At 38.2% G+C, this 26754-nt stretch overlaps 2 protein-coding genes across 2 annotated transcripts; both read left to right on the forward strand.

Moving 5' to 3' along the window:
* Positions 1-66: 66 nt before the first annotated feature.
* LOC121297684 (dnaJ homolog subfamily C member 5-like) lies at positions 67-18097 on the forward strand. The gene is made up of 5 exons (XM_041224124.1): positions 67-204; positions 9487-9615; positions 10777-10990; positions 11155-11326; positions 12829-18097. Exons 2-5 carry the CDS (start codon positions 9506-9508, stop codon positions 12930-12932), a joined length of 600 nt encoding a protein of 199 aa, XP_041080058.1. The 5' UTR covers positions 67-204; positions 9487-9505; the 3' UTR covers positions 12933-18097.
* A 255-nt stretch (positions 18098-18352) lies between these two features.
* Positions 18353-26670, forward strand: LOC121297682 (tripartite motif-containing protein 54-like). The gene is made up of 10 exons (XM_041224122.1): positions 18353-18603; positions 20483-20631; positions 20992-21166; positions 21726-21821; positions 22278-22511; positions 23077-23099; positions 23187-23311; positions 23484-23659; positions 24385-24505; positions 24708-26670. The coding sequence occupies exons 1-9, from the start codon at positions 18484-18486 to the stop codon at positions 24493-24495; spliced, it is 1209 nt and encodes a 402-aa protein (XP_041080056.1). The 5' UTR covers positions 18353-18483; the 3' UTR covers positions 24496-24505; positions 24708-26670.
* Positions 26671-26754: the final 84 nt, after the last annotated feature.

Consider the following 26754-nt stretch of genomic DNA (forward strand, 5'->3'; position numbering starts at 1 on the left):
CTCCAATGCGCGGGCCCGGAGCCGCCCCCTTGCACAATCCCGTGTGAGCGCGCACGCCACTGCGCGCACCAGGGACAGAGGAGCTGCTGCAGTTGCTTGCTTGTTGCGTGTGGCTTTCTGGAGATGCGACGTCTACTGAAGTAAAACAAATTGCGTTAACCAAACCGTGCACCTGCCAAAATACAGCCCGTGGAGCCAGAGTAGGTAAGAAATAGACGCCGAGGTTTACCTCGAAGACATTTTAACACCTTTCCTTCCTGCATTCTTTCTTTAGCTGCCCTTGGATTTAATGCTGACCAGTCTTGCTTGATAGCCAATATGGATGCTGCTGTCTTGATGCAGCACTGAGATTAGCAGCTTTAAACCCGTCATCACAAGCGGTACAAAACAGTCCTTTACAATGCATACTGTTGTTATACAGTTTTGTTTGTTTTTACCTCTGTTATGTTATTCCATGCCAAGGCGCTGTCATTTAAAAAAAAAAAAAAAATTGGTTTAGATTCTGTAACGCCGGCAGCAGTGACGATGCTGATAATTATATTCTATTAATGAGTCATTCATTAGCCTGTTTCTGATCACAGTAAAATGAAGATCGACTGTTTAGATTTCCGTGTTTATGTAGAGAAAGTAAAACCCAAGGCGCATAAATCAGTTTTGCATTCAGTAAAATAGCATATTCATCCGTTGTCGGGGCATTAATCGAGTATGTTTGGTAATACAAATAGACGCTTCGTGTTTATGTATTTATTTATTTATTTTTCTGCATTGTTTCTTTGTTAGAATTATTTAGTGACTGCAATGTAACGGTTCCATATTGTGTTGTGTACAGTGCGATGTTCCGTGTTTAGCGTTTGATATAAAATGATAAATGTATCAGTAATCCCTTTCACGGAGCCTCACTTATCCAGCCTTTATTAAAACAAATAAAATTGTATCGAATTAGTACAACTAGTCAGTTTTAATAAGAAATAAACTCTCCGTGTTTAGTTCAGTAGTGTAGGTTTGAACGCATCTCCTGCTGAATACATTTTTTGCTTGTCGCACTAGTCTTTTTTTCATGAAGATTACTGGTTCTGTCGAATCCTGATAAGTCACATGATCAAGGTGTTTTGGGGCAATATCAGGCACCAGCAGGCTATATGCGGCCTGTCCCACCCAGGCCTGCACTGTTGCCTGGCAGAATACAGTGCATTGTATTCTCCTTGGGTCTTAGATTCTCCAACCGTAACATTTTGGTTATTTTATTTGTGTTTCACACAAAATGATGTAATTGGCCTTGTTTTGTGTGTGAGCAGCTTCGACTCAATAGAGAAATGCCCTGTTTTATTAAATTAAAGGTTTACAGGTGGGGTCCTGCCCTCTTTGTATAGGTCTCATAGGATTAAATAGTTGCATAATTCACCAGTGCTCTCTGTACCAATGCTGAAACTTGTACAAAAGCCCAGACAAACAATATCATGCAGTTTTTGTCAGTCGCTTGTGTGTGTTATTTAGGAATCACTAAAAGTAAACAGTGGCAGATAATACATCAGGGGCAGGCACAGTAATGGCCACTTTGTGTTTGTTGCCCCCCTGGCATTACTCAAGTGTCCAGTAATTTACACATAGATGTAGCGTGTTAAAATACTCATCACTAGCATGAAACAGGACTGATCCTGCTGGTAAGTCATTATCTCTGGGCGATGGAGAAACAGATCCAAAACATTGTGTTTTTTTTTTTTATTTTTTTTAATGATCCAAGCAGCGGCTGGTTTTCATTCCTCTGCTATAAAACTTGTGAACCTGCTTAATAACAGTCCTTATTCCATTGTGTTTGAGTTCTTTCTGAGTATGTTAATACATTGGTCAATAAATCATCCCTAGGGGAAAAAAAAAACAGCAGCAGGTTGTGTAAAGGTCATTAAAACAGATCAGAGTGGAGAAGGTGATGAAGACATGTACATCATTTTACTGGTGTGGACACTGGGGGTGTGATGCACTGTGATTGTAGGTCCCTCTTTTACAAGTGGCGGAATGGGATTTTGACATGCAAGAGTTTTCTTTGTGTTCCCAATATTAAAACAGTATCACTTTGGAGAGAGGACAGAGGATGGCCACCCTTTATCTGTAATTGTAGTTTTGTCATTTTCCTAGTAGACTCCTTGATTTGCAGAAGTTTGTGTCCCCTGCAAGTGTCCCCCTTCGGTCATGTTAAAGGAACTAGCGTTCCCGTTCTATTATTTAATGTTTCCCAATCGGTTAATACCAATGCTGTACATTTTATGTTTTCTCTTGGTTGGTAATTACAAAATGTTCCTAATAAATTTAACTCATGTAAAATTTCCGTCTGTAGAATTACGTTTTGAAAAAGACTATACAGTTTTGACTACTATACTGGTGTAACAACACAGTACCCAGGCTAATTCTCATTCTCCTGGTAGTATCATGAATTTAAAAGGCGGTCAAGCAAGTCTGTTTTTTATTTCGCACAGGCCAGAGTTGTCAGTCAGCGCCTGATTGCAAGGGTGGCAGTCTGTCCCTGTTATGATGTCAGGATTGGGTCAATCTCTAATAATGCAAAGTATTCTTAAAATGTAAAGTGAAAAACTCTGTAATGAGTCCTTCCTTTGTTTTATTGCCTGCTTGTATTACAGCTGCAGTGAAAATCAAGAAAGAAAGGTAGTCTTATTGGTGAACTGCAGGTCAGTGTTTCATTAAATCCAAGACCTGCAACCAGTCTTGTTTGTAACAGTACCTAGGTTTAACAGTAGCTTGTGTCTCATTTAGCAAATGCCTGATTGCTACCAATTTATCATTTGAATATCAGCAGACTACATTACGTTATTATCAGTTTGGTATAAATGCTGTTTTATTATACAAAGGACATATATTTCAAATAGCATGTGTAAGCTTTGAGGAAACAATGTTTGATCAATATGATATTCATCTTTACTAGTACATGGGTAGAATTTGAAGTCAGAACGTTTTATTGATATATTCAGGGGGATTTCTTGTCATTTCCATGTTAACCTTTAGTATTTTACCCATATGCCCAGTGTTTTGCAGATTCCATACTGTACAATTTCAGAAGTGATTCATTCATTTTTGGGTGAAAGTTTTGAAGGGGGTGCTGAACATCTACCAGTAATTACTCTTGCGAATAGCAAGCAGAGTTAATGCTGGCTACCATTAGCTAATTCATTCCAGTGCATTGGCTGACATTAAATCTTCTGCAGTCTTTTAGGATTCCATTTTGGGATTGTGATCAATAGCTGAACACAAAGCATGAAGCTAGGGTCAAATTTGGATCACCATAGTGTAAACCCTTCTGTATTTCTATTTCTTGTCACCGTAATAATAATGGGCTTTACTTTTATAGAACACACCACCATCACAAAGCGCCTTACAAGATACGAGACTAAGGAGTGGTCTAGTTGTAGAAGGCATTCTCAAGCAGTTTTCACCAAGTTGCTGAAAACAAGAATGTTTTAAATTGTTTTCACATCCATTTTCCTTCCCTGCTGCCAGATGGAGACACACACACACACACCTACACCTGTTGAACTGACAGTGACAAGGAAGCAGGTGTTTCAGATACAGGCTGCAGTGTGCTTATCATATTACTATATATTGTTTTTAAATCCAGTTGAGGATTGCGTGCTTTTGAAGCTACAGGTTTCAATGCATGTTTGTTGAAGGCTATCAATTTGCAGTTTGCCTTTTCCAGTGTGTGCGATTTGAACTGGGCGTTTAAGTCCAAGACTTAATTTTAGGAGCTAATATTTATTTTGAGAAATGCACTGTCTTCCAGTGCACAAAAACATCTACATGGACTTTGGACACGGTACAGAAGCTTGCAGTGACAATACAAAATGCACACCATCAAACTACTAGTAATTATGACTCTTTTAGCATGCCCGGTGAGCGTCTGTGGCTTCCTTTTCTCAGCGTGAATTTGCATAAGTGTCAGGGCGGAGAGGTGAATGGCACCCTGCTCTACACCTCCCATATATCCTGTATAACCAAGTGATCTCTAATTCCAGTGTTTGATAAAAAGCAGGCTTCCCTACAGCTGCTCTCTTGATCATGCTATGTAGTTGTAGGGATTTATCCAGTACAGTACAACATTGTTCGTGTTTATGTTTGTGCTCTTGATATCTTATATCACAGTAACAGAATACAAAAAAAAAAACATTTCTGTGAGACTTGGAACTGAACTAAGTATAACTGAACATTTCTGACCATCTCAATTTTTTCTGTTTACTTTTTGTGCTCTCCACATAGCTACTGTAGTAGGTCGTTGCTAGCAGTGGGTTTATCAAAAATAGACAATCCCAGAGGTTATGATGTTACAGAAAGGTCATGAATACTTTGAAATCCAAGACAAAGTTTGTAAGTAAAAAGATACTGTAGTGTTCAGTCATCAAGTTCAAATTGCAAGTTTGTGTCTGTGCACTGCAGCTGCTTGTATGCCATTGCATGTAAGTATTTATAACATTTCTGACTGGTGAATAAGACTTTCCAGACACTGGCTGTTAGATCAGAGACAGTAAAAGAGAATCTGCCCGAGCTGCGAGAGAAGGCCAAGTGTGACAAACTGTCTGCTGTCATTGCCATGGCTACCCAGTGCCTTCAACCCACAGAGCCCTACTGTAAACCATGCAGATGGCGATGAACCTGCAAGCTGAAATGCTAGAAGGAAGACGAACCTCTTGCACCCATGTAGATTTCTATAATGTGCAGATTAGTCCTCCTGCATCAGGAATCGTCCGTTTTGTTTTGCAAAGGTGCACCACCGTTAATCTGTTCAACACATGGCATGGAAGGTTGATGCTGAAATCGTGGAGATTTAAGCCCTCATTGGTAGAATAGCAATATGCTGTTGATAGAGCTGTTCTTCAGCAGTACATTGAAATATTGCACTTGGTGTTTGGATGAAGGGACTGTTTGATGTCAATTGGACGTTAGTACAATGCCTTAACGACAGGTTTCAAAGTATAGAAGCATTTTACAGAATTTCTGTAATGAAATGTGTCAGAGTTGCACTGAATTGTATTCTTTGATTTTCAAAGTTTGGTTTATGGTGCGTTTAATTGTAGTATTTCATTACCTTAACTGTAAGTGTTAAAGTGTTAATGATTTGTAAAGCTTTGTAATTTTGTATGTTTTATATGAGAAGAATAAGCAGGATTTCTAGGAGATGGAGGGGTTGTTAAAGGTTAACCGTGATGCCTAAGGCATTGTTATGTCACACGGAACTTCCATGGAGATGTTGGAGCAATTGAACAGAAATGCTGTAACTGGCAAACTAAGGTCAATTGAAAATGAAACATAAGAATTGTTGTGCCTGTACAACAATTTTAAATCGTAATGTCTTGACTAAGCTGAAAATCAATCCTCTTTTCAGTGGAATTCATTTCAGATGACACACAGAAGGTGTGTGCATGTGAGCATATGTGTGTGTGTGAGTCAGAGAGAGAGAGAGAGAGAGCTGTTAAAGATTTAGCTTGTCCGTATGGTGCAGAGGCGAAGACCAGGGATGTTGAGCTGCATTGCAGAGTCATTTTGCTTGACGAAGGAAACTTAGGCCCTATTAAGTTGGTTTTTATTATTTTTGAATTTTCTGGTTTATTTTTTCCTGATTTTGTTAGTTTGCTTTTTATAACCACAAGTGTTTGATACATTGACAGCAGTGATGGAGCTAGAAATGCATGAAAAAATATGACCAAAACGACTCTTTCTAAACAGTTTGTAATCAAAGTGCTTCAGAAGGGTACAAATTGACATAATGTAATAAAAACAAACTAGGAACATTGTAAATTAAAAAATAAAAAAAATAAAAATCTAGGCTTTTTTTGGTAGTTTTTCTTTTCAGTACAAGCTGAACTGTAGCATTTCAAAACAGATTTAATGTTTTCATTAATGATTAATGACAAGCAATGTATATAAAAGCCTAAGTATTTTGTTTATTCTAATTTAATAAAAAGGCACTTTGTAGTATCTCCCTGAGAACTTTGGAGAAAAAATGCAGCAACTAGACCCTACATTCTGCAATAGTAATTACAGAACTATCTGCTCAGAGTAACTTCTAGGTATTCGTTTACCCCTAAGCGATAATGGTAGCTAGCAAGTGAAGTGGCACGAGAGCCAGCGCTTTTTTTACATTTAAAATCACGGTTGTGTATGGTGGCTGAGAGGTGCAGAAATAGTTTTCTTGTGTTCCCGTGATGTGTGTTTCTTGAAGCCTCTTGTCGTACAAACACATGCTATTTCAATGTAAATATATATATATATATATATATTTTGTTTGTTTTAACTGATTTTGTGGAAATATCCTCGGGTGCCTAATTTGTTTTTGTTTTTTTTCTCTGAATTCCGCGATTCTGTCCATGTTCGTAGCGCCCTAGAAACTCCACGAGTAATCTGGCTTAATGACCTATTATCCTGTAGCTGCTAGAGTCAGAGAAGCAGCGAATGAAGGAGGAAAAGCAATGAGTTGGAGAGCATATAGTACTGTATGGCCAGGGAATGTTTTTTCTCCTGCAAAAACTATGAATATACCGTTGAAGGCTTTCATCCACAAAATGATCTGTAGAGTCTAAAAAATCTGATGACCTCATGTTGTGCAGTTTAAATGGTTTCATGGCAGACAACAGATGAGAAAACCCATTAACCCTTTGTCTGTGACCCAGGCCGTGAATTCGCTCCTGAATGTGCTTCGTGTGTCCTGCAGTCCCTGGTTTGTCTAAGCTCTAAGAGAAGTTAAAACCTAGGTCTCTTGTACTTCCCAGCTTGCCTTCAGTGGAACATATTCCATTTGGATACCCATTAAGCTTCATTTCTTGCGGCATATTCATTAATCGGCCAAAAAATTAACAGGTGTAAGCTTTTCTTTTTGGGGTTAATGGCCTGGCTTCCACATCGATGGTATCATGATGGCGATGCTTTCTTGTCAAGTCCTATATAATGTAATTGCCTAAATCCTATTTAATTGCCTGAGCTGAATGCAATCTGTCCATGTGGATTGAAATTACCGGATTACTATTCTAAAGATGGAATTGCAGTTCAGATGGGAGAACCTTCATTTTACTGGGGAAACCTCTTTGTAACAGACACACAAGAGTATGAGGAAGTCACTTAAATTTAACGTGCAGAAAAGCAGGCAAGGTGCTGCTTTTAATATTGTCCGAAAACTGTTTTTTCCAGCCACATGTATATTCTTGATTTCTGATAGTTTTAAGTTGTCCAGTTCAGCGTATTGAACTTATATTGAGGGAGGTTACTTAGCCAGAGGGCTATCATATGGATAACTGTGTTCATGGATTTTCACAGTGGTACTTCATTGACTACAGTGCTGCCCTTCCTGGTCCTTCTCACTTAAAAAATTGAACTTCAAACCCGTTTAAATGATTGTACTGTAATAACTAATACAATGAATCCATAAACTTGCCGGCTGTTATCTTCCATTTGTTTTATAGGTGATATAGTGAATATTTTTATTTGAAATCACAGTTAGGTACTACACTGGGTTCATACACTGTGTCGTGTTTCTTATAGTACAGTAGGGTGGGCACCGCTTTATCGGGAAAAGGAAAGATGGAAAAATATTCCAGCTGTCCCAATTAAATGAGAGGCATTTGAGACGACCGTAGTCACGCATTTTTGTTTCTAAATAAAAAGAAAAATGTTAAATGATTTAAATGTTAAATACATCATTTAAAATACAAGTCGATCGGTTTTTATTTTTATTCCTGTGCAAAATGAATTGCTCTTTTGACATGCCAGCTTTCGCTGCAACAGCAACCTGAGAAAGAACATGAGGCTCCAGCTCCTTCAAGAGTTCAATGTGGTTTACGCAGTTTAAGCAAGACACAGCCTAATCACGTAATCGCTGCACTGTGCTGCGCAATCATGTCTTGCTTTGATAAACGATCTCCGTCCATCATTTGAAAATACTGTATCCCAGTTAAACGAAAGGACGTCCCAATTAAATGACATAAATATCATTGGGAAGAACCGTCTCCCAGATTTCTATCCCATATAAGCAGAAGTCCCGATTATCAGTGTCCCGATTAGGCAGCACTGACTGTACTCCTTTTTCATCTGGAAAATTAAATTGACCCCTTCAACAGATTCTTTCCTATCATTACACAACTACAGTAGCTGCTTCCCCTGATTACTTGCAATTCAACTGTTTTAGTTTCCTGCACATGATTTGTTGCCACTTTGTCAGCTGATTTCTTCATTCTTGCACAATGTTGTGGTGTTTTTGAAGTCTAGCAAGAAAAACAGCATTTTTTGAATAAATAAGCTTGGGTTGTTTTCCTCTAAGCCTCCCCACCTCCTGCCCCAGGCTCTCCAGTTTCAAACGTCTTGGTTATTATGTAACCTTGCTGACAGCTTCATATGGGAAATAACTTTGTTCTGGGACTTTGACCACTGGCTGATCTGCTAGTTTTCCCCTGATGGTCTGTCAGATTAAGCTTCAAGACAGTGTTAAATATTCTCTGTTGGGACAGTAGGGTCAGTGTATCCTATTTAAAGAACAGTGCAGATTCTTTCATTTACAGTACAAGAGAAACTCCAGCGTTTGATAAGATCCCGAATGCAGAAGATCTGTTCATTAAATTGTAGAATAATGACAAATGCTCTTTGCTGAGAATTGACAAGCTTCTGTCGGATTTTTTTTTGTTCTTTGCAAATAATGGATGCTAATTGAAGCATTTTTAAAACTTATTTTGATTACCGTTGGGTGTGTGTGTGTGTGTTTTTCAGTGTGTTGGTGTTAATGGATATGTGATATAATGCATTTCCTAGCCCAGTGTTGTGAAAGGGTACAAAGAGCTTACAGTAGCTTTTTTTATTTTGTTCCTGGGTAGTAAGTGTTATTTTCCTAATTGTGTATGCCTCAAAAGTATAGAAAATTGCTATTATTCCCCACAAACTTTGCTTTTGTGACCAGGACAGTGATATTTCAAAATATCACTATTTCCAATGGGAAAACGGGCGAATGTGTGTCTTTTCGTTCACATAAAGTCAGAAAAAAACAACATATGAATCCAAATTAACATGTATTTATACTAAAGTAATACAAAAATGACTACAAAAGATTTAGAAGCGAGTAGTTTTTCGAGATTTACGATTATACTGTATAAGCAATTAGGAAATAACACTTACTACCCAGGAACAAAAATTGTGTTACATAGTGTAGTTACAGCAGCGTACATTAAATGTATTTTCATGTTCAAAGGTTAATCTGCCATTGGCCCAGCATACAATAAAGGGTAAAGTTGTTTTGCTTTTAGGAGGTTGGCTTGACTATGTATGTGTAAGATTTGGATTAGGAAACTTGCAGGACTGAAACTGGAATGCAGTACAATATATAACTAAAAAGCGGAAGTTTTGATTTACCCAAAATATTTACAATATAACAAGCTTGTTTAGTATTCTGGGTTTGCTGCTCTACTAATCTTAACTGAGCCTCTGTTTATTTTTTTCCTTCTCCAGTTCGCTGAAGGAGTAGAAGATGGCCGAGCAGCAGAGGCAGCGGTCCCTGTCCACGTCTGGAGATACACTATACCACGTGCTGGGGATAGACAAGAATGCCACGCCAGACGATATAAAAAAATCTTATAGGTACAACCACGGGAGGGGAGTGGGGGGCTAGGCAACATGCTTTGAATTCAAATGGACTTGGTTTGATTCCAGCACGTTTGACAACAGGGAAGTATGTGTTCAGGAGTTATCTGACTCCAGCTGGTTTTGTTTTGGTTTCCTTTCAAAATGATTTGCTGTTCTCTCTGCAAGTCCTCACACACTGTCCCTCATAGTGCTGATGTTGCGTGCCCCAGATTCTCAGCACTTGAAGATTGTTTGCTTGTCGTATCCCTGTGCTAAGGACTGGGGTACAAGCCAAGCCAAACCAATTAAGAAATTCTCAAACTGTTTGTTTAAAGTTAGGACAACGCTAAATGAATGGGACTGCTTTTTAGAATTGTAATATAATTACCAAGAAGTGCAAAATAGTAATACAATAGCAATCCCTAGCTAAGGGGAGCGGGAGGGCTCACAGGCAGAACTCAGGCAGTCTATAAAATATTTAAGTCTCTTCTAACAACATAATACATATTTCCTATTTTTTATATTCCTTGCATTTTAATGACTTTCCCCTCAGTCAGTAGCATTGCTTGAAGCTGGCCTAGATAGAAAAATGACTGATTTGAAAAAATCACTCTGGCATTTTCATTCACATTTTAAGAACTGTAATAAATCTCTGCTGGGTGTTCACTTCACTTACAATAATAGAAAACTAACAGACTCTTGTAAGCGCATTTTAAGGCACATTTTCCAGAGGAATAAAATTATTTAAAATATGACTTAAACTATCAAGAAATGACCTGTGAGCAATGATAAACTGATTCTCTGTGCAACTAAGTTGTTTTTATAAAAGAACAGTGGATCATACAGAACTGGGAGGGTATGTACAGTACAGTTCACAGATTTGAAATCAATTTGTACTGATATCCAGTAGGGGGAGACAGAGTTATTTAAGATACTTTCACATATGACATGCAAAAACATGAAACAAGTCACATATTTATTTATGAATTTTTTTGTAGTTTGTACATTCCACAATGAGAGAGAGATCTATTTACAGCCTGTGTACGTGCTTTAGCTGACGTACCCCTTGCGTTGTGAAAACAGCATATGAACCTTATATCGATAATTGGACCAATGGTAACAAGTCATGCAGTGTTATTTAGTGGGATCAGCCAATGAGCGTCTCTTTTCACACAGGAAACTTGCATTGAAATACCACCCCGACAAGAATCCAGAGAACCCCGAGGCTGCAGACAAGTTTAAAGAGATCAACAGTGCCCACGCCATCCTGGTCGACAGCACAAAGCGCAACATCTACGACAAGTATGGCTCCCTGGGGCTGTATGTGGCAGAGCAGTTCGGAGAGGAGAATGTAAATACGTATTTTGTTCTGTCCAGCTGGTGGGCAAAGGTAAGGGAGCAGAATTCAAAATACAGTTCTATTGATGGCAAACTTTCCTAAGATTATCTGCCATTTAAATGTTACAAAGAGATGATTCAAGAAGTAAATGAGTGACTTCTGATTCTATTTTTGTTAAATGATTACATTTCTTGGTTCTTCCTGGTTGTCTGCAGGCTTTGTTTGTGTTCTGCGGTCTTGCGACTGGCTGCTACTTCTGCTGCTGCCTGTGCTGCTGCTGTAACTGCTGCTGTGGGAAGTGTAAACCCAAACCACCCGAGGGAGAAGAGCCCGAGTTTTATGTCTCCCCAGAAGACCTAGAGGCGCAGCTTCAGTCCGACGAGAAGGGTAAGCATGGGAGGAAGGGGTTGATTCGTGAGGTCTGCTAGAGTAAAGAGGCTGTTCATATTCATGGTCACCAGTATGATGATGTGTGCTGGACCTGATGGCAGACTTCTTTATTGAAAGTGTTCTGCTATACAGCCAAACCTAATCACATGTCATGAGTATTCAAGGCGGTCTAAATATAGCGCTTATAGATCAACATGCATATATCAATTTGAAAACTTCAAGCTCACAAAGACATAGGTGTTTGGCTGTCAGTGTTCAGGATTTACAGTTTCTGGTTTTTGACAGGTTTTTTTGAGCGTTTAAGATTAAAGAGAATTTTCAGCTTGCAACTAGTTTTGCTTTGATATTTAGTTTAGTCAAGCATTCCGAGGATTATGCAGCCAGAGGTTTGTATTAAAAGTCTTTGCATGTTAAGTGTTGCCTCTCTGGGAGGAGCACTGAGATGCTGAGTCATTAGAAACTATAGCTGCTAGCTTCAGTAAGCAAGAACTTTTAATGATCAGAAACTTGTTATAAACTTGATTACAAATGTGTTGTCTTTTAATTTAGCCTTGAAGGAGTTTTCCCCTATCGACTTGTCAAAGAAATGAAATAAGTTAATTATCCAGTAGAGCAGTTGCTTCAGTTTGTGACACTGTGTTATTAAAGAATGCTGTGCCTTTTTGCCATTTTACATCTGTTATTCTCTGGCAGAAAATTAGATACGCATTTAACCATATACACATCACTGATCAGACTGTCCAGGGAATGCACTCAGTCACATCAGATGGATTTATTTATTTTTGTATTTATTAATGCATTTGTTGTATCCATATAGAACAATTTGTTTGTTGGATGTACTTTTAATATTTAGAAATTGTATTGCTTTAACCCATTTGCTTGTGGAGTTGTCCATTTCTGATAGTTTGTGCTCCTGAAGTTGTTTCCTGGTACCGCACACACTGTAACGAACATACCACAATGAATCTGTATAAAACTCAGGGCAGTTGCCCTTTCTCCTGGGTATGCAAAAACTGTGTCAAAACTAGCTGGAGGCTTTCGCATTAAAGGTTTGATTTATGTTTCTCATTCATCCTTTTGTACATTTCCCTGTATAAATCCTGCTACAGTTTAATCTTACTGTTCAGCCCCAGCTATTGATTCAAGTGGAGGCATCTATTTATATTTTTGTATATCTAGATCATCATTAATAACATTCTCTTAATTGTCTTCACCTCTTGCGAATATAATGAAACATAATGACGGCCGTCAGAACAGTTTTAAATGTACACACTATATGTGTGCATGTTTATATTGCACAGCTAGTTTCACAGGCCCAGATTAGCACTGATCTTGGGTCTACCTTGCCAAAGCTAACATTTGGTGGTCCAAGATTAACTCCAATCAAATGGAAACAGACCTTGGTGTTACACATGTCATGCTACTGATGTCTCTTTGTGTTTTACAGATGCGGTGGGTGATGCATTTTAGTAACATGTTTTATTTCCATGCTTCCACAGATGGAGATGCACCAATCGTGATGCAGCCGGCATCAGCCACAGAAACCACCCAGCTGACAGCCGACAGCCACACCAGCTACAACACTGACACAGGATTTAACTAGCTCTGCCACTCGGCCCTGTCAGTTCTCACCGTACAGTTTTAATGAGGAAACAAGAAAAGGTCATTTCACCACTGGAATAGAGAACGCCCAAGGGAGAGAGGGGGGAGTGGGGGGGGGGGGGGGAGGACGAACTTTCACAGACACCTTCAGCCATGAAAACAATAGACATCAACATTCAGTTGAGAGTTTCTTTTTTTTCCTCTTTTTTCTAATTTAGTCTCCATTGCTCCTAAGCCCTTCCACGACACGTGACGTTCTGTAGCATGTAGTATTTAAAGCAGTTTAGGTAGGTTTTTAAGTTTAGGGCTTGTTCTAGTTGTAAGTATTTATGTGGGTTTGTTTCATCCACTGTAGGATTCGTGCTTGATGCATCGGAAGTAACCTTCTGCGCATAAGCAGTGGTTTGATAATATATTTGAACCCCAATAAAGTGGTAGCCAGCTGTTTTAAAAAAAAACCAAAAAAAAAACCTTAAAAACAATAATAAAAAAAAATAATAATTAATTATGCATTTTCATTGAATTATGCATACAGAAATATTCTTAGTCTGTTAATGGGATTTTTCTGGCATAATATCCTTTAATTGTTTGACTAAGGGGGGGTGGGGTTGATCTGATTAACCCATACCCTTAATTAAGCATTTTACTGCACTGGATAAACAACCACCTATCCGGGTGTAAAATGCTTTTTTTTTTTTTTCAATAAAAAAAGGATATAAGTTGATCAATTCAACCCCTAAGTGTTCTTCTGGAATTATCATAATTGATTTTTTAAATTTATAAACCTATAATACAATTCCGTTAGTATGCATTTCTTTCTTCGGGATAGCTGAAAAAATGTTGATGACATGATATGAGTTCTCTACACACGTGGAATGAGCCCCTTTCTGCATGTGCTGTGTTTTAAACTGCAAGGTCATTGTGAAAGGATAAAGAAAATAAAATAAAAAAAAAAACACGAGTGAGTATAATCAGTAAGTTACTGTGGGGTCTTTCAGTGATTTAAACAGCAGCAGAACCAGCTGGTGTCCTCTTAAAAAAAAAAAAAAAAAAAAAATAGTTAATAAATGTGAGGGTACTTCAAGGTTTGTCACTGTTTAGACTTTTAAACAGACCCCTGTATCTGTGTTGGCAATACAATCCTTGAGTTAATTTCTTAATACACATTTAAAAAAACAATGCATACATGTATGTACAGTTTCACATCAGCAGCACATTTTAAATTGTCTTAAAGTGTCAGGTTTTGTTGTGGATGATCCTCAAGTAACATTCCTTAATAAAAATCAATCCCGTACAATGTGTACTGAGTAGGCCCTGAGTATCACTGATGCAGTCTCTGTGCCGATCCTCGTAGCTTTCATACTATTTAGAGAATGAGTGATTGCGTTTGACTCCTGTCCGTGTGCAGCATGGTTCTTTGTATAATTAAAAATGTGTGAAGAAGGTTTACATACTGTTAAAGTAGCCGGCATTGCTTGTCAGTGGTAGAGCCGTTGCTGAGCCTTATTACCAAATGCTAGTTGACAGACATGGTGTGCTTTCCCATTTTATATGAACACCATTTTAATTGTTATTCAGAAAAGAAGGCTGTCAAAAAAGGAGCATGGAACACTGATACTTGGGTATATACCATTCTGATGGCTTCTGTACCAAAGTACTGTGTATGTTAAGTGTGTGTAGAACTACTAAGAAACATTGGTTGTTGATACTGCAGTATATCTTGTGATTGAATGGTTAAAGTTATGGGGATCTGAAGCAGATCTGGATCTACTACACAGACTATATTATTACCTTTTAATTGGATTAGATGTTTTGTGGCATACTGTAAATGCAAATCGATAGGAAGTATGCATTAGATATACATTGAAGCTTTGCAGTTCTTTGTACAGCGGATCTCCGATCCGAATCACAGATATTACACACAAAGTGCTAGAGAGAACAGTGGTTTAGCGATGTCTTGTACAAGAAAAGCACCATGAATAGAAACTCCAGCCTATTTCCTAGTGCGCTTTATGTAGTTATGCAAGTGAGGACATCACTTTTCACCAAACTGGTGGTCACTTGGATAAACAAAGGTGGAGCATTACTGAAGAAATTTAAGGGAATCAAAGTTGGCACAGATTCTGGGTTTCTTTTTTTAATTTTAATTTCACAGGTTTATAAAATACACACTGGAATGAAAGATGTCGACAAGAAAAAAGGGATTATGAAAATGGATTATGTTGGGCCTGAAACATTTTTTATTTTGTATCTGTTCATTTTAATCTGCCACTGGTGTAAGAATACAAGTTGCCTAGAGTTGAAGTATGTTTTAAATGTAGTCTGGTTTTAAAAAAAGAGAAATATATATAGTTAAGTTATTTTTATTGGTATGTGTCAAAACGCTGTAGATAAACTTCATTTATTGTTGTATTTTTTATGTCGAAGTTTACAAACTGCTTCAGATAGTGCTAAAATGAGGCGACACGCCTTTTTAAGTGTGTAAGGTAGAGTAGAATGATACTCCATTTCATCTGAAATGTGCGTGCAACTGCTGGTGTTGATGTTATAATAGCGCTTACTAGAAAGGCTTTTAAATACCTCTTCTCTAACACGCCAGAAGGTAGGGGTGATTTTAAAACGCACACTGCAATCTCCCGTGTTCATTAGAAACATTTTTTACACAGAATGGTTGCATTTTATTTATTAGTTTTAAAAAATGCCACTAAGCAACCTTTTTATTATTTCCTATCGACAATCAATTTTTAATTTCACAATAAGCACTAATGGCATGCAAAAAAAGAAAAACATGCAATTCTCTCTTTTAGGAAATATAAAAGCTAGTAACTTTATTCTGTTATTTTAGCCATCCATTCACTAGATTCTCGTTGTAACAGAGTGAAGGTCATTCTGTGAAAGCTAATCCCGCCTGGATGTTTCTACTCATCTGAGAACTGCCATACTGCAAACTTTTCACTCTTAGAAAGAGATGCTTTAGCCAACTAGCACTACTGGAATGTCACTACCTTAGTCAGAGATGGTGTGCTGGATACTGTATTTCCTTTCTGTTTTAGGGCAGCATGATTTATACATACCCAATAGTTAGGTGATCTGTTCTTAAAGCCGTTTCATTAGACAGTAATTGTACACCAAGCCTACAATGCACTCACATTGCCTGTGTCGTAGAATAAATGCACTGATGCAGCGGCATGTTGTACTGGACAGTATGTGGCATTCTCTTTGTGTTGTATCATTATTATTATTTTTTTTTAATTGTGTTTACTTTTAGAATATTGAAAAGCCGTATGCTTATAACACTTATTGGTGCGTTAAGCCAAAGCTCAATGTGCTAAAAATACTACAATACATTATAAACTCAGAGAACCACTGTAAACTTATGTGTTATAATGGCTCTAAGTGTTGGCTCCACTGATCCAGCTGGAAATGACTCTATTCTACCTGATTTTACATACAGATAAAAGCAGGTGTCCTACTGCACTACAGGCATAAGCAGCACTTGATTCTGTTTGAGGAACAATAATTCACATTCAATGTAGTCTAATTCCTGTAAATTGTAAAACTTATTTTCATTCTATCTTGAAGTGAATGGCATTCTTGAGGGAGTATCTACTATTATAGGGACCATACTTTACCAGAGGAAAACCTTAGGATGCTTGCTTGTCTGTTTTGGCTTTCACTCGATAGTGATAATGATTAATCTCGCTGAAATTATACCTAGTGCATTTGCATAATGTACTATATTATAACTGCTGTACTTGAGAAAGGACCATAGTCATAGTTACGACTGCAATGCACTTAAATATAAAATATAGCCATCGTTAACATCAAGGCCAATTAGTGATTTGTAATGCTGTGTGTATAAGTGTACCATGTTAAGTTTCCTGCCTGTGTATCTGTTCTAGAGTGCATTTCGAAGTTCCGGCAGGGAAACTTCTATAACTCCATAGAGTTCCCACAAACTTTGTTGAAATTTCACATTTTAATAATGAAAAGGTTGACATAATTTGTACAAGGTTGTATAATGCCAGTTTCTAACATACAAGGTGGGGGGTGGGGGGCCACACTCTCATAAAAACAGCTGTAGTTCAGGGGCCATTAATTAATCTTGGGATAAATGTTTGCCCCTTGTTACCTTTACTTTGTCAAAATAAAACAAGTAGATCTTTAATGGCTGTGCAGGGCCAGAGATGCCTATAAATATTATTTCTTGGAATATAAAGAACTTGATTTGCTAAATCTTTAAACATTTTTGTGAGTTCAAAAGTCCCAAGTTAAGCACTGGTTATTTTGACACGCACACTCCAATGATGCAGTGAAGTTTATATATTGTGTAGTTTTCTGTATAATTGTCTTTTTAAATATACAAGTTTGAATGTATAGTGCAGTTTTTTTTTTTTTTTTAAACACAGCAGTGGGACATTGTCTTTTATGGATTCTGCAACATTTTGTCAACCTATATACCATAAAATAAATGAATCATTTTTGTAAGTTTTAAAACAGATTGACACCCAGGCCCTTGACTCTTAAGTTACTGCTTCATGGTTTGTTGATGAATTGTTTTGCACTGTATGTGCCAAATTGTCATGTACAGTCAAAAGCAGTTTTTATTTCTGCGGAGTCTTGACTTGTTGTGTTTTGCTGTAGGGTAACAAACTGCTCTGTGCCAGTCAGTATGCCAGTATGTTTTAATTGATAATCAATTTCCAGTCATTTCTCCCCCTGCTTTGATTGGTTGTGTATTATCTGTGACTGTGGGAGTACTGTCCTAGCCTCAAGATGTGCTATGGCTTCTCTTTAAAAACATTGGAAACTGCAAACTGTGAGTGAATGCATAATGGAATTGTATTGGATTACCGATTAAAGACATGTTCTTTTTAATCTCTAAAATATTAGTGGATTAAATCATGATACAGTATTATGATGCATTTAATTTTGTTTGTTTTTGTTTTCTTAAAGGACCATAGTTTAAATTGTATGTACAATATGTAGATGTGGCCATTAAAAATGTTGATTGGGAAATGGGCTCCTGTACATATGCTTAAATAATGATGATATTAATACAATTGTATGTTTTAGCATGGTTATTTATGTACTGTATGTCTGAAAGAACCAGCAGTAATTTATCTGATTTGCTGTTGTAAAATAAATATGTTTCTGATGCTTAAACTCTTTTCATTGTCTGTTTAACAAATAACTGAAAAAGTATTGATATAAAAACCAAGCCTGGTTTTTCAACCTGAGGATCAGGGACTTTTAATCCTTGAACCCCTAAAGATATGAGTTCTAGCACTGTCAGTAACCTGAGACCGAGCACTGCCTGCTGAATGCAATTCAGCATGTTTCATATATGGACAAAGACACTACCCAGTTAGCTGGTAAGTAGCAGCTGTGCTTTAGACATAACCCTTCCTTGACAGTTGTTCGGTGCTTCTTGTGAAACTCTGGTTTACAGAAGCCTCAGCCCTGAATTTAAACAGATTTCAACAGTTCTCCTATGAAGTGTTGCTACGTCTCTCCCGGTGGAATACAGCTCCTTTCACGGAGACCAAGCAATGGACAGCCTGGAGAGGCAGCTGATTTGCCCAGTCTGTCTGGAGCTCCTCACTAGACCCGTGGTAATACTGCCCTGCCAGCACAACTTGTGCCGCAAGTGTGCCAATGACATATTTCAGGTAAGGATGAGGAAATTCCTTCTTGTGAACACAGGAATGATCACAGATTTCAATTGTGTTTCTATTCAAATGTTTAAATGTATTTACTTATTTCTTTTCATAATTTTGATGATGTATGAAGTCCGGTGGTGCTGGTGTTGTGGAAAGACCATTCAGTGCTTAGGAAGAAAACTTGGCAGCACCAAGCCCTTTTAAGTGTTGCTGCACTGCTTAATATAGGCAGCAATTGTCTCTAGGGAGAGTTCCATTGTCAATAACATCAGATACACCGTCAAGACAGGGAAACACAGGATGGCCGAGCAGCAATCCGCTTAATTAACTGTAAAATTAATTTTTATTTAAAAAATCTTCTTTGGTTTCCTGGGACAATCTTTACATACATAGTTTGAGCACTTCCAGCCCCCAAATACTGTACTTGGCTTCGTTGCCTCTCTGCACTCAGATGACACTTGGTTTAGCAGGGCAGCCTGGATCCTGTTTCAGTGCTCTGTTCTTTCTGTCATGCTCACTTAATCAGGACAAACCCTGTTAGGGTCTCATAGTTTTTCCCAATTTGACCATTTAGCTCTTGCTCTGTTAATAACCTGCTCCTGAAGAGTTTTCTTCCCTAGATATAGTAAACCATTGACTTAGACTAATATAAGTGCACAAACCCATGCCCTGCATATGGACACACATATCTGAATATACCATCTATCTCTCCCCAGGTCTGTGCTCTCTATTTGAATTGAAGTGGATTTACACAGATTATCACTTCAACAATTTCTCAGTCCATGCACTCAGTTTGCTGTATTAGTTTATATCATTAGCAGTGTAATCTTAAGAATGGATGGTAAGCAATAACACATCTTGTTTGGGGAACTGAATATACTCTGAATTTGTCTCTGTGGTACTGTATGCAGAGCCTGTAGCGCACACCTGCGCTGTCTTGCTGTAGCCAGTCCCTCCACAATCATGTGGAAGACGGGGAAAACTTTGGAACCTTCATACAAAAAGGTGACCAAAGGGAAACCACTGATATAAAATGCACATGTATGTCTGAAGGGACATGTAACTGCAATAATGCCCAGACTCTTCTGGTAATTCCCTCTAAGTGAGGTATTATTGCTTGAATAATTATTATTTTTGCAGTGGCACAAGAGCAGATGTCGGCTATTATGGGCTTGTTTATTCACAGAATTTCATTTTTTCCCCCGGGGGCGAACAGCGACTCTGTAACCTTCATTGCTTTCAGCTTGCTTACAACACGTTTACAAATGATTCATATTATTTTGAATGTCTAGCAATCGCAAAGTATAACTGCGTGGTGTGGCGGTTTTATTAGGAACTCAATTCGACACATTGAGGTAATGTTATGCAATGGAGTTGAACAAGCCATTCTACTAGGACTAGAGAAATATCTGTGTGGATAGGTATGCAGAACCTTCCTTATAAACTGGTCACATTCAGTTGTATGAACGTACCTATTCCCTGTAAGCAAATGATGGCCCCTTGGTTATTCCTAGAACCTGATTAAAAACCTATGGTTCTGTGCTTTTAGTTTTCGAGCTCCTTCGCTTTGGAACTCACTTCCAAATTTGATCCGGAACCCTGAGTCTCAGCATTTCTATATTTAAGCTCCAAACATATCTCTTAGATTTAGCCTTTCACTATCGAGAAGTTAGTTACAGTTAAAGCGCCCTGGGATGCTAGCATATGAAGAATGCTATATAAATGGAATTGGTATGGTGAGGTGAGCAGTCAAACCCTCTGACTGTCAGTTGTGGCTTTGCTTAACAGATACAGGGTTGAAATCCTTTCAAAACAACCTTTCAAAATGCATCTTGTCAGACTGGTGGTGAACTGGGTTACGTATAAAAGGTAGCCGTCCCTGTTTCAGGCTCGAGGGATCTTGGTGGAGACAGGGGGCAGGTTCCGGTGCCCATCCTGCTGTCATGAGGTGGTCCTGGACAAGCATGGAGTCTACAGCCTGCAGCGGAACCTGTTGGTGGAGAGCATCATTGACATCTACAAGCAAGAGTCTTCCAAGTACAGCAACACCAAGGGTGGCAAAACAATACCAACAGTACTAGACTGGATGACTTAAAAGCTAGTATTTTAACATTTTATATTGATTTTTTTTTTTAAATTATTATTATTATTATTATTATTATTTTAGTTTACATTCATCTACTAACAGTGAGAATCTAGGATTTAATTGTCATATCATATTAAAATTGTACCGGTTTTGAGTTATTGCACCTGTTGAAAAATGTAAACCTAATTATTTACAGACTCATTTTTTTAACCCATTCCCCATAGAGGGAAACCGTCTTCCATTAAGTAACCTAATAAAATGCATATGAAAACGTGTTTAGAACAAAGCTTTGATATACCAATGTGGTGCAGCTCGAGACCCCGGTCAAAGCCTGCAGGCCACCTTACCTGTGAAGAGCATGAAGAAGAAAAGATGAACATCTACTGCATCTCCTGCCAGGTGCCCACCTGCTCCCTCTGCAAGGTGTTCGGCACACACGAGCACTGCCAGGTCGCCCAGCTGCAAGATGTTTACAAACAGCAGAAGGTGAGATCCACAACAAGTGTATCAGCTGAAATGTTCAAGGAAAGCTAACCAAGGTTTTAAAATTTTAGAGTTTTCTATTTTTTGATTTAAAGTGATTACTTGTCCCGTTGTATTGTGTTTAACGTTTCATGAAGCGACAATATTTTCAAATACGTCTCTATAGATAAACTGCTTGCTGTGTTTATCGCAATTAAAGTTTGAATTAAAACACATGAATTGATTAGGTACCAGGCATAAGCAGAAACTTAATCCCATTGTCTGCATATTCCAAACAGAGGTATAAAATACAAGCCACAAACCAAGATCACCTACAGAAGAGGGACCCAGTCTTAGTTTTAGAAGGAAATCCTAACAGAGGGTTCAGAGAACTTGGTGGATCACATTTCAATTGCTAGTATGTTTTTGAATGTTATCCTCAGCTGCACTAAGTGACTGACTGCTTTTTACATGGTTTTAACGACAAAACAAATATAACAAAATGTATCTACGCAGTGTTTATTAAAAATGTGTCACTCTACCCTATCCCGGGCCTTTTATCATCAGTGGTTTTTCTTCCCAGTCTGAACTTGGTGATGGCATCAGGTGTCTCATCTCTGCCAACGATAGAGCCCAGGCGGTCATCACTCACTTGGAAGACACTTGCAGAAACGTTGTGGTGCGTGAGGCCTATTCATTCTTGCACCTCATTCTTGTATTTCAATGCTGTGAGATTGAAATAAACTAGGAAAACATAATCCTTCCTCCTGAAATCAGTACCAGTTTTACCTGTGACTCGTGTATTTTCAATGACTCTTGTATGTCATATTGAAGCGTGATCACTGATTTTTATGAGTGAGTCTGATATTCTCCTGTGTGATCTGTAATGTGCAACCTTGGCTAGCAACACTGGCAGACTTCACAAGTCCCAAGATACATTAAACTCTTCAATGTCTTTTTGCTTTCTGTTATAAAAGTGTCCCTTATTAAATGCATAGCCAAGTGTAATAAATTTCAGTTAAAAGAATGGTAAAGCATAGGTAGGGTTTGTAAAGAATAGTGAGGTATGGTAAAGCGTGGTAAAACTACAAAAATAGTGTGGTAAACATTTAGAAGGGTTATTGTATTGAAATAGGATAACTGCAAAAGACAGAAGCAGATGCTATGTGAGAAGTTTGACCACATGAACGCCATCCTGGAGCAGAGCCAGAAGATCATGGTGCAGAGAATCAACTATGAGCAGGAAGAGAAGACTGGCCACACGCGGACTCTGATGAGGACCTGTAGGGAGCACATTGAGGCCACTTCCAAGCAAGTGGAGACGGGCCAGAAGGCCATGAAGGAGCCCCAGATGGCCGCCTTCATGCAGGTGCAGTCTGTCTGCCTTTGTATTTTGTATTCAAGCTTTTATACATTGAGGTATCCAATTACTTTGTAATTATACATGTAGTTGCTATTTAGGTACATAACCAAATGTGTAAAGGCTGGTTCAGACTTCAGTTTTGTGATTCCCTTTAAAATCTTAAAAGGATTTGACATAGGTAACCAAAACCATTATTTTAAGTGCACTACAGAAAACAGGACCAGAAATTAAGTGGAGATTAGGGGAATGTATGGAATGGGCAGCCTAGTAATGTTGTTAAGGCAGAAAAAGTTGAATCTAACTTGACAAAGTTCTGAGAGCAATCAGCTATTAGGAACTGGACAAGCTTTGATGCGCGGCAATGGTCTCCTCTTGTTCGTAAACCTTCTCATGACCCTTTTAAAATTCTGAGAGTCATTGTTTTCAGTGATAGCTTGTCTCATTGCTTGAACATCTCCTGGCTGACACAAGACAGTAAGAATGAACCAACCTTTGTAACAGGCTTTTCAAAATATTTTCTTGTTGTTGTTCAAGTCAATAAATGTTTTGTTTTAATTTGTTTTATTTACAGAATGCAAGGATTCTGATTGAAAAGTAAGATGGATTTTAGTTATTTTACATGAGATTAAATGCATGAAATCCCAGGTCCATGTTACAACTGACGATGCTCACTTTCTCCAGAATGTCAGAGGCCGTGAAAGACTTCACGCCGGAGGAGCTGCAGTCTGGCTATGAGAACATGAATCACTACCAGGTGGACTTCAATGCACAGGAGAGAGCTCTCTCCCAGCTAGACTTCATAAAAAGTAAGCTTAACCTCTGCTGTGCTGAACATCCTTGGTCACTTTGCAGACCTTTGCAATGCGGTCAAACAGCTGCAACTCTGTAAACTAAGAGGAGAAAATAAATACAAAGATCATGCTTAAGCAGCAGAAAGCTTGTTCAGTAATGCCGGCTTATCAGTTGCAATCTTCTCAGTTGAGCAGAAGAATGTCCCCGAGGAGCCTGAACAGGGTTGTGGGGAGGACTCTGAGAACACAGCTGCCAAGTGCGATCAGCTCAAGGAAGCAGGTGAGAGGAGAGCCCAGGCAGAGAGCTCCATAGACCTCAAGAAAAAGGAGGCCACTGACACTGATGGGGCAAGCGCACTGCAGGTTCATCTCTCAAATACACTTCTTTTATATACTGGACACGCTATGACTGTTCTATATTTGGGGAAACATTGTTCCAGTATATTTTTCCCCCAAACGGAATTGATCCAAAAGAGAACTAAACTGAATTGTCGAACTGGAAATTGGTAGGTTGTAAAAACAAAAAAAAATCTGCGATTTTTCTGAAACTAAAGGGAGCTCTTAGCGCAAGTTGGCATTTTCTATCTTTGAACTTTAATCGTTGACCACTATGTATAGTTGTTTTTATTTTAAATTGATTACCATAAAATTGTAAAATATAGCAAACTGTTTTAAACTTTTAAAAAATTGTTGCCCGAATCTTTACTAAAAGCTATATTTTATGAGGAAAAATATTTAGCTAATGTACTACAGACATAAATCCCATGATTACTACTGCTTTTTAATATGACCTGCCGTTAAGTTAATTAAAACGCATCCTTATTTATCACCTAACAAATGCTGCATTTGCATTTAGTGCTTTATGACCATTTTATAAAAATCTAACGATTCCTTGTTTTAATTCTGGATTAGTCACAGAGCAGTAGAAAGCACATATTAAGCAGACAGCCTGCTGTCTTGACTGTCTGGAAGTTGAAGCCGTGATTAGCTGCTCAACGTATGGTTCTTCTCTCTTGGAGTATGTCTGCAGTTTTGATTGTTCCATTTCACCTTGCCTACATTTCATCCTTCTTGTTGTTCCTTGCTAGGCAGCAGCCCTCTTTTTTTCCATTCTGGCACTGGTGATCTTCCTTCAAAGCCTCTGGAGACGCATTGAATACACAGCTTGTACTTACTTGGCAAAGCTGGATGGAGTTTGAATGAACCAAGGTATGTGTTCGGTCTAAATTACACTCTTCTGTCTTAGTGAACATGCCTCTTTCAGCTAGCTGCTTCCCGATATAAAGTGTTATCAATAGGATTATTTATCAGGTACAGTCACAGTAATTCCCCCTCAATGATCCATGCTGTTCTGACATGCTTGTAGTACCTGTAAATGAACCTCATGCTTTGTGATTCCTTTCTCCTCCAGAGTGACAGCTCTGCCCTGAATCTTGACCCTAAGCACTTGCCAGTCGGCCGTGGCATCTCCTCCTCATGGTTAAACTCACTTTCAAAAAGAAAAAGTGAAGAACACCTGATTGCTTTGTGTTCAACGGAACTGCAATGGACCGCGATGAAAAAGCAAGTTATTGCAGTTCAGTCAAGATGAGTATGTATGGAGGAGAAAACTTTAAAGGAAACTGGTTGAAGTAAAAGCTGGAGCTTAACGTATGGTTAATCTTTCAAAGTAATAAAAGTCTTATGTAAGAAAAAGGGGCCTTTGTGGGCAGGGCGTTTCAAAAAAGATAGCAGGGAGTTGCAAGTTTTACTGCACAAAAAAAGTGCCACAATAAACAATGTTTTAGTCTTAATGCAGAAGTCAAATTAAAAGCTACTGAACCTCTATAGGACCTGCATAAATTACAATGTCTTAAAAGGCTTAAAAGGCGAGTTGAACCTTGAAGTATGTTTCAGGACAAAACTGTTTTGTGCAGGTTTAAAACTTTTTTTTTTCCCCTGGGTCTGTTTTTACCTTGAGTGGCATGATCATCTTTGAAAGCAGAGACAGAATGTAATGTGTGATGCATGCTTAAGGCTCTGAAAACTGCTTCATTGTCTACAGCAATACTGTGCAGAAGGACCCTGCTGTGTTCTTCTGTAACTGGGCTGTACAGTTGTTTTGAAGAATAATAAGTTAATTGCCAGTGACATGTTTGCAAATAGAAGGCTTTCCTCTGTAAGGCACTGTGTATAGTGCTAGTATGATTACTTTTACACCAGACTGGAACATTGTGTGGGTGTTGTATTGTCTTTACAGATTACCTTTAGGACAAAATAAGCAAACTGTCTCTGCAGAGTGAGTGCACAGCATCTGGGTGACATGCAGACTGAACTGCAATGCATTAATATTCACAGTACAGGTTGCAAATGGTTTGCAATTTAAATGGAAGCCTTCAAACTGGTAACATGTTATACTGTTCATACTAGTGAACTGGTTATACTAGTGAAAAATTGTGTGTTTTATGCATTGTTGCATTATCCGTGTGTTTAGTTACTTCAAGAAGTTTTAAAATAATATTCACAAATGCACATTTTGCTTAAGATGTTGGTGGCCAATTATTTGTACAATAGTACAATAGATTGTCAATAAATAACTCCATGTGCAGAACAGATGTGCCACCCCCAACACAAAACAAAGAACTCTATTCTATTTGTGATAAAGGAGGAAATAAACAATCTCCCTTCAGCCTGTCTGAGCCCATGGGTTTATAGAAAGGATTGTTGACCTGTTTTAAATGCAGTTTGATATTCATGAGCTTGCAGTCACTTCTTATAAGAAGTTCGCACTATCACACGAATATCAGACTTCATTAGGAACACAAAAGCAGACAGAATTATTGCAAGTCAAAACTTTGTGATAAGGGCCCAATGTTTCAGAAAAGCTTCTATCAAAATAGAAACATGAAGCGACACCACGTGCAGCTACCAAACACAGACCACACAGAGATAAGGACAGAACAGGACAGCCATGCAAAAATGGATCATCAGCATTTCACTTTTATTATTCGATTGCATTGCCTATCTGCTAATCTGTATCTCACATACATTGTGACACGGCGTTAGCAGAAGCACACAATACATCACTGTAGAAGTAATCGTGACAATGGTTTTACACATAAACATTACACTACTGTACTACAATCAGTACATTCACCATTCACACCAGCCCGAGTATCAAAATCAGAAGTAGCATATAGCTAATTCTAGGAATCACATCTGTAATAGTTCGCAGTTCCAGTTTTGAAACGTTAAACAACTTTAAAACTATTAATAAATACTGTAGGCTACTACACTTTCTGCACGTGTGCAATTACTAGTATTATTTTGTTTTTATACATTCAGCATGTAAAATAATCTTAATATATTTTAACTACCGTTACTACAATATTTAAGTTGCATGATAATGCATCCAGACATTAATTATTTTCCTACAACTTGCATCAGTTTTTTATTGCTCAAAGCCTTCTGGGTCATTT

The sequence above is a fragment of the Polyodon spathula genome, chromosome 23 (genome assembly GCF_017654505.1).
Source record: "Polyodon spathula isolate WHYD16114869_AA chromosome 23, ASM1765450v1, whole genome shotgun sequence".
NCBI classification, from domain to species: domain Eukaryota; kingdom Metazoa; phylum Chordata; class Actinopteri; order Acipenseriformes; family Polyodontidae; genus Polyodon; species Polyodon spathula.

What these genes read in the sequence shown, in the direction of transcription:
- LOC121297682 (XM_041224122.1), top strand. Translation starts at nt 18,484, where the DNA reads ATGGACAGCCTGGAGAGGCAGCTGATTTGCCCAGTCTGTCTGGAGCTC. An exon ending in ATGTTTACAAACAGCAGAAG is followed by an intron (nt 21,167 to 21,725) that starts GTGAGATCCACA and finishes TTTTCTTCCCAG; the next exon opens with TCTGAACTTGGTGATGGCAT. An exon ending in CCAGCTAGACTTCATAAAAA is followed by an intron (nt 23,312 to 23,483) that starts GTAAGCTTAACC and finishes CAATCTTCTCAG; the next exon opens with TTGAGCAGAAGAATGTCCCC.
- LOC121297684 (XM_041224124.1), top strand. Translation starts at nt 9,506, where the DNA reads ATGGCCGAGCAGCAGAGGCAGCGGTCCCTGTCCACGTCTGGAGATACA. An exon ending in GATATAAAAAAATCTTATAG is followed by an intron (nt 9,616 to 10,776) that starts GTACAACCACGG and finishes CTTTTCACACAG; the next exon opens with GAAACTTGCATTGAAATACC. An exon ending in GCTTCAGTCCGACGAGAAGG is followed by an intron (nt 11,327 to 12,828) that starts GTAAGCATGGGA and finishes ATGCTTCCACAG; the next exon opens with ATGGAGATGCACCAATCGTG.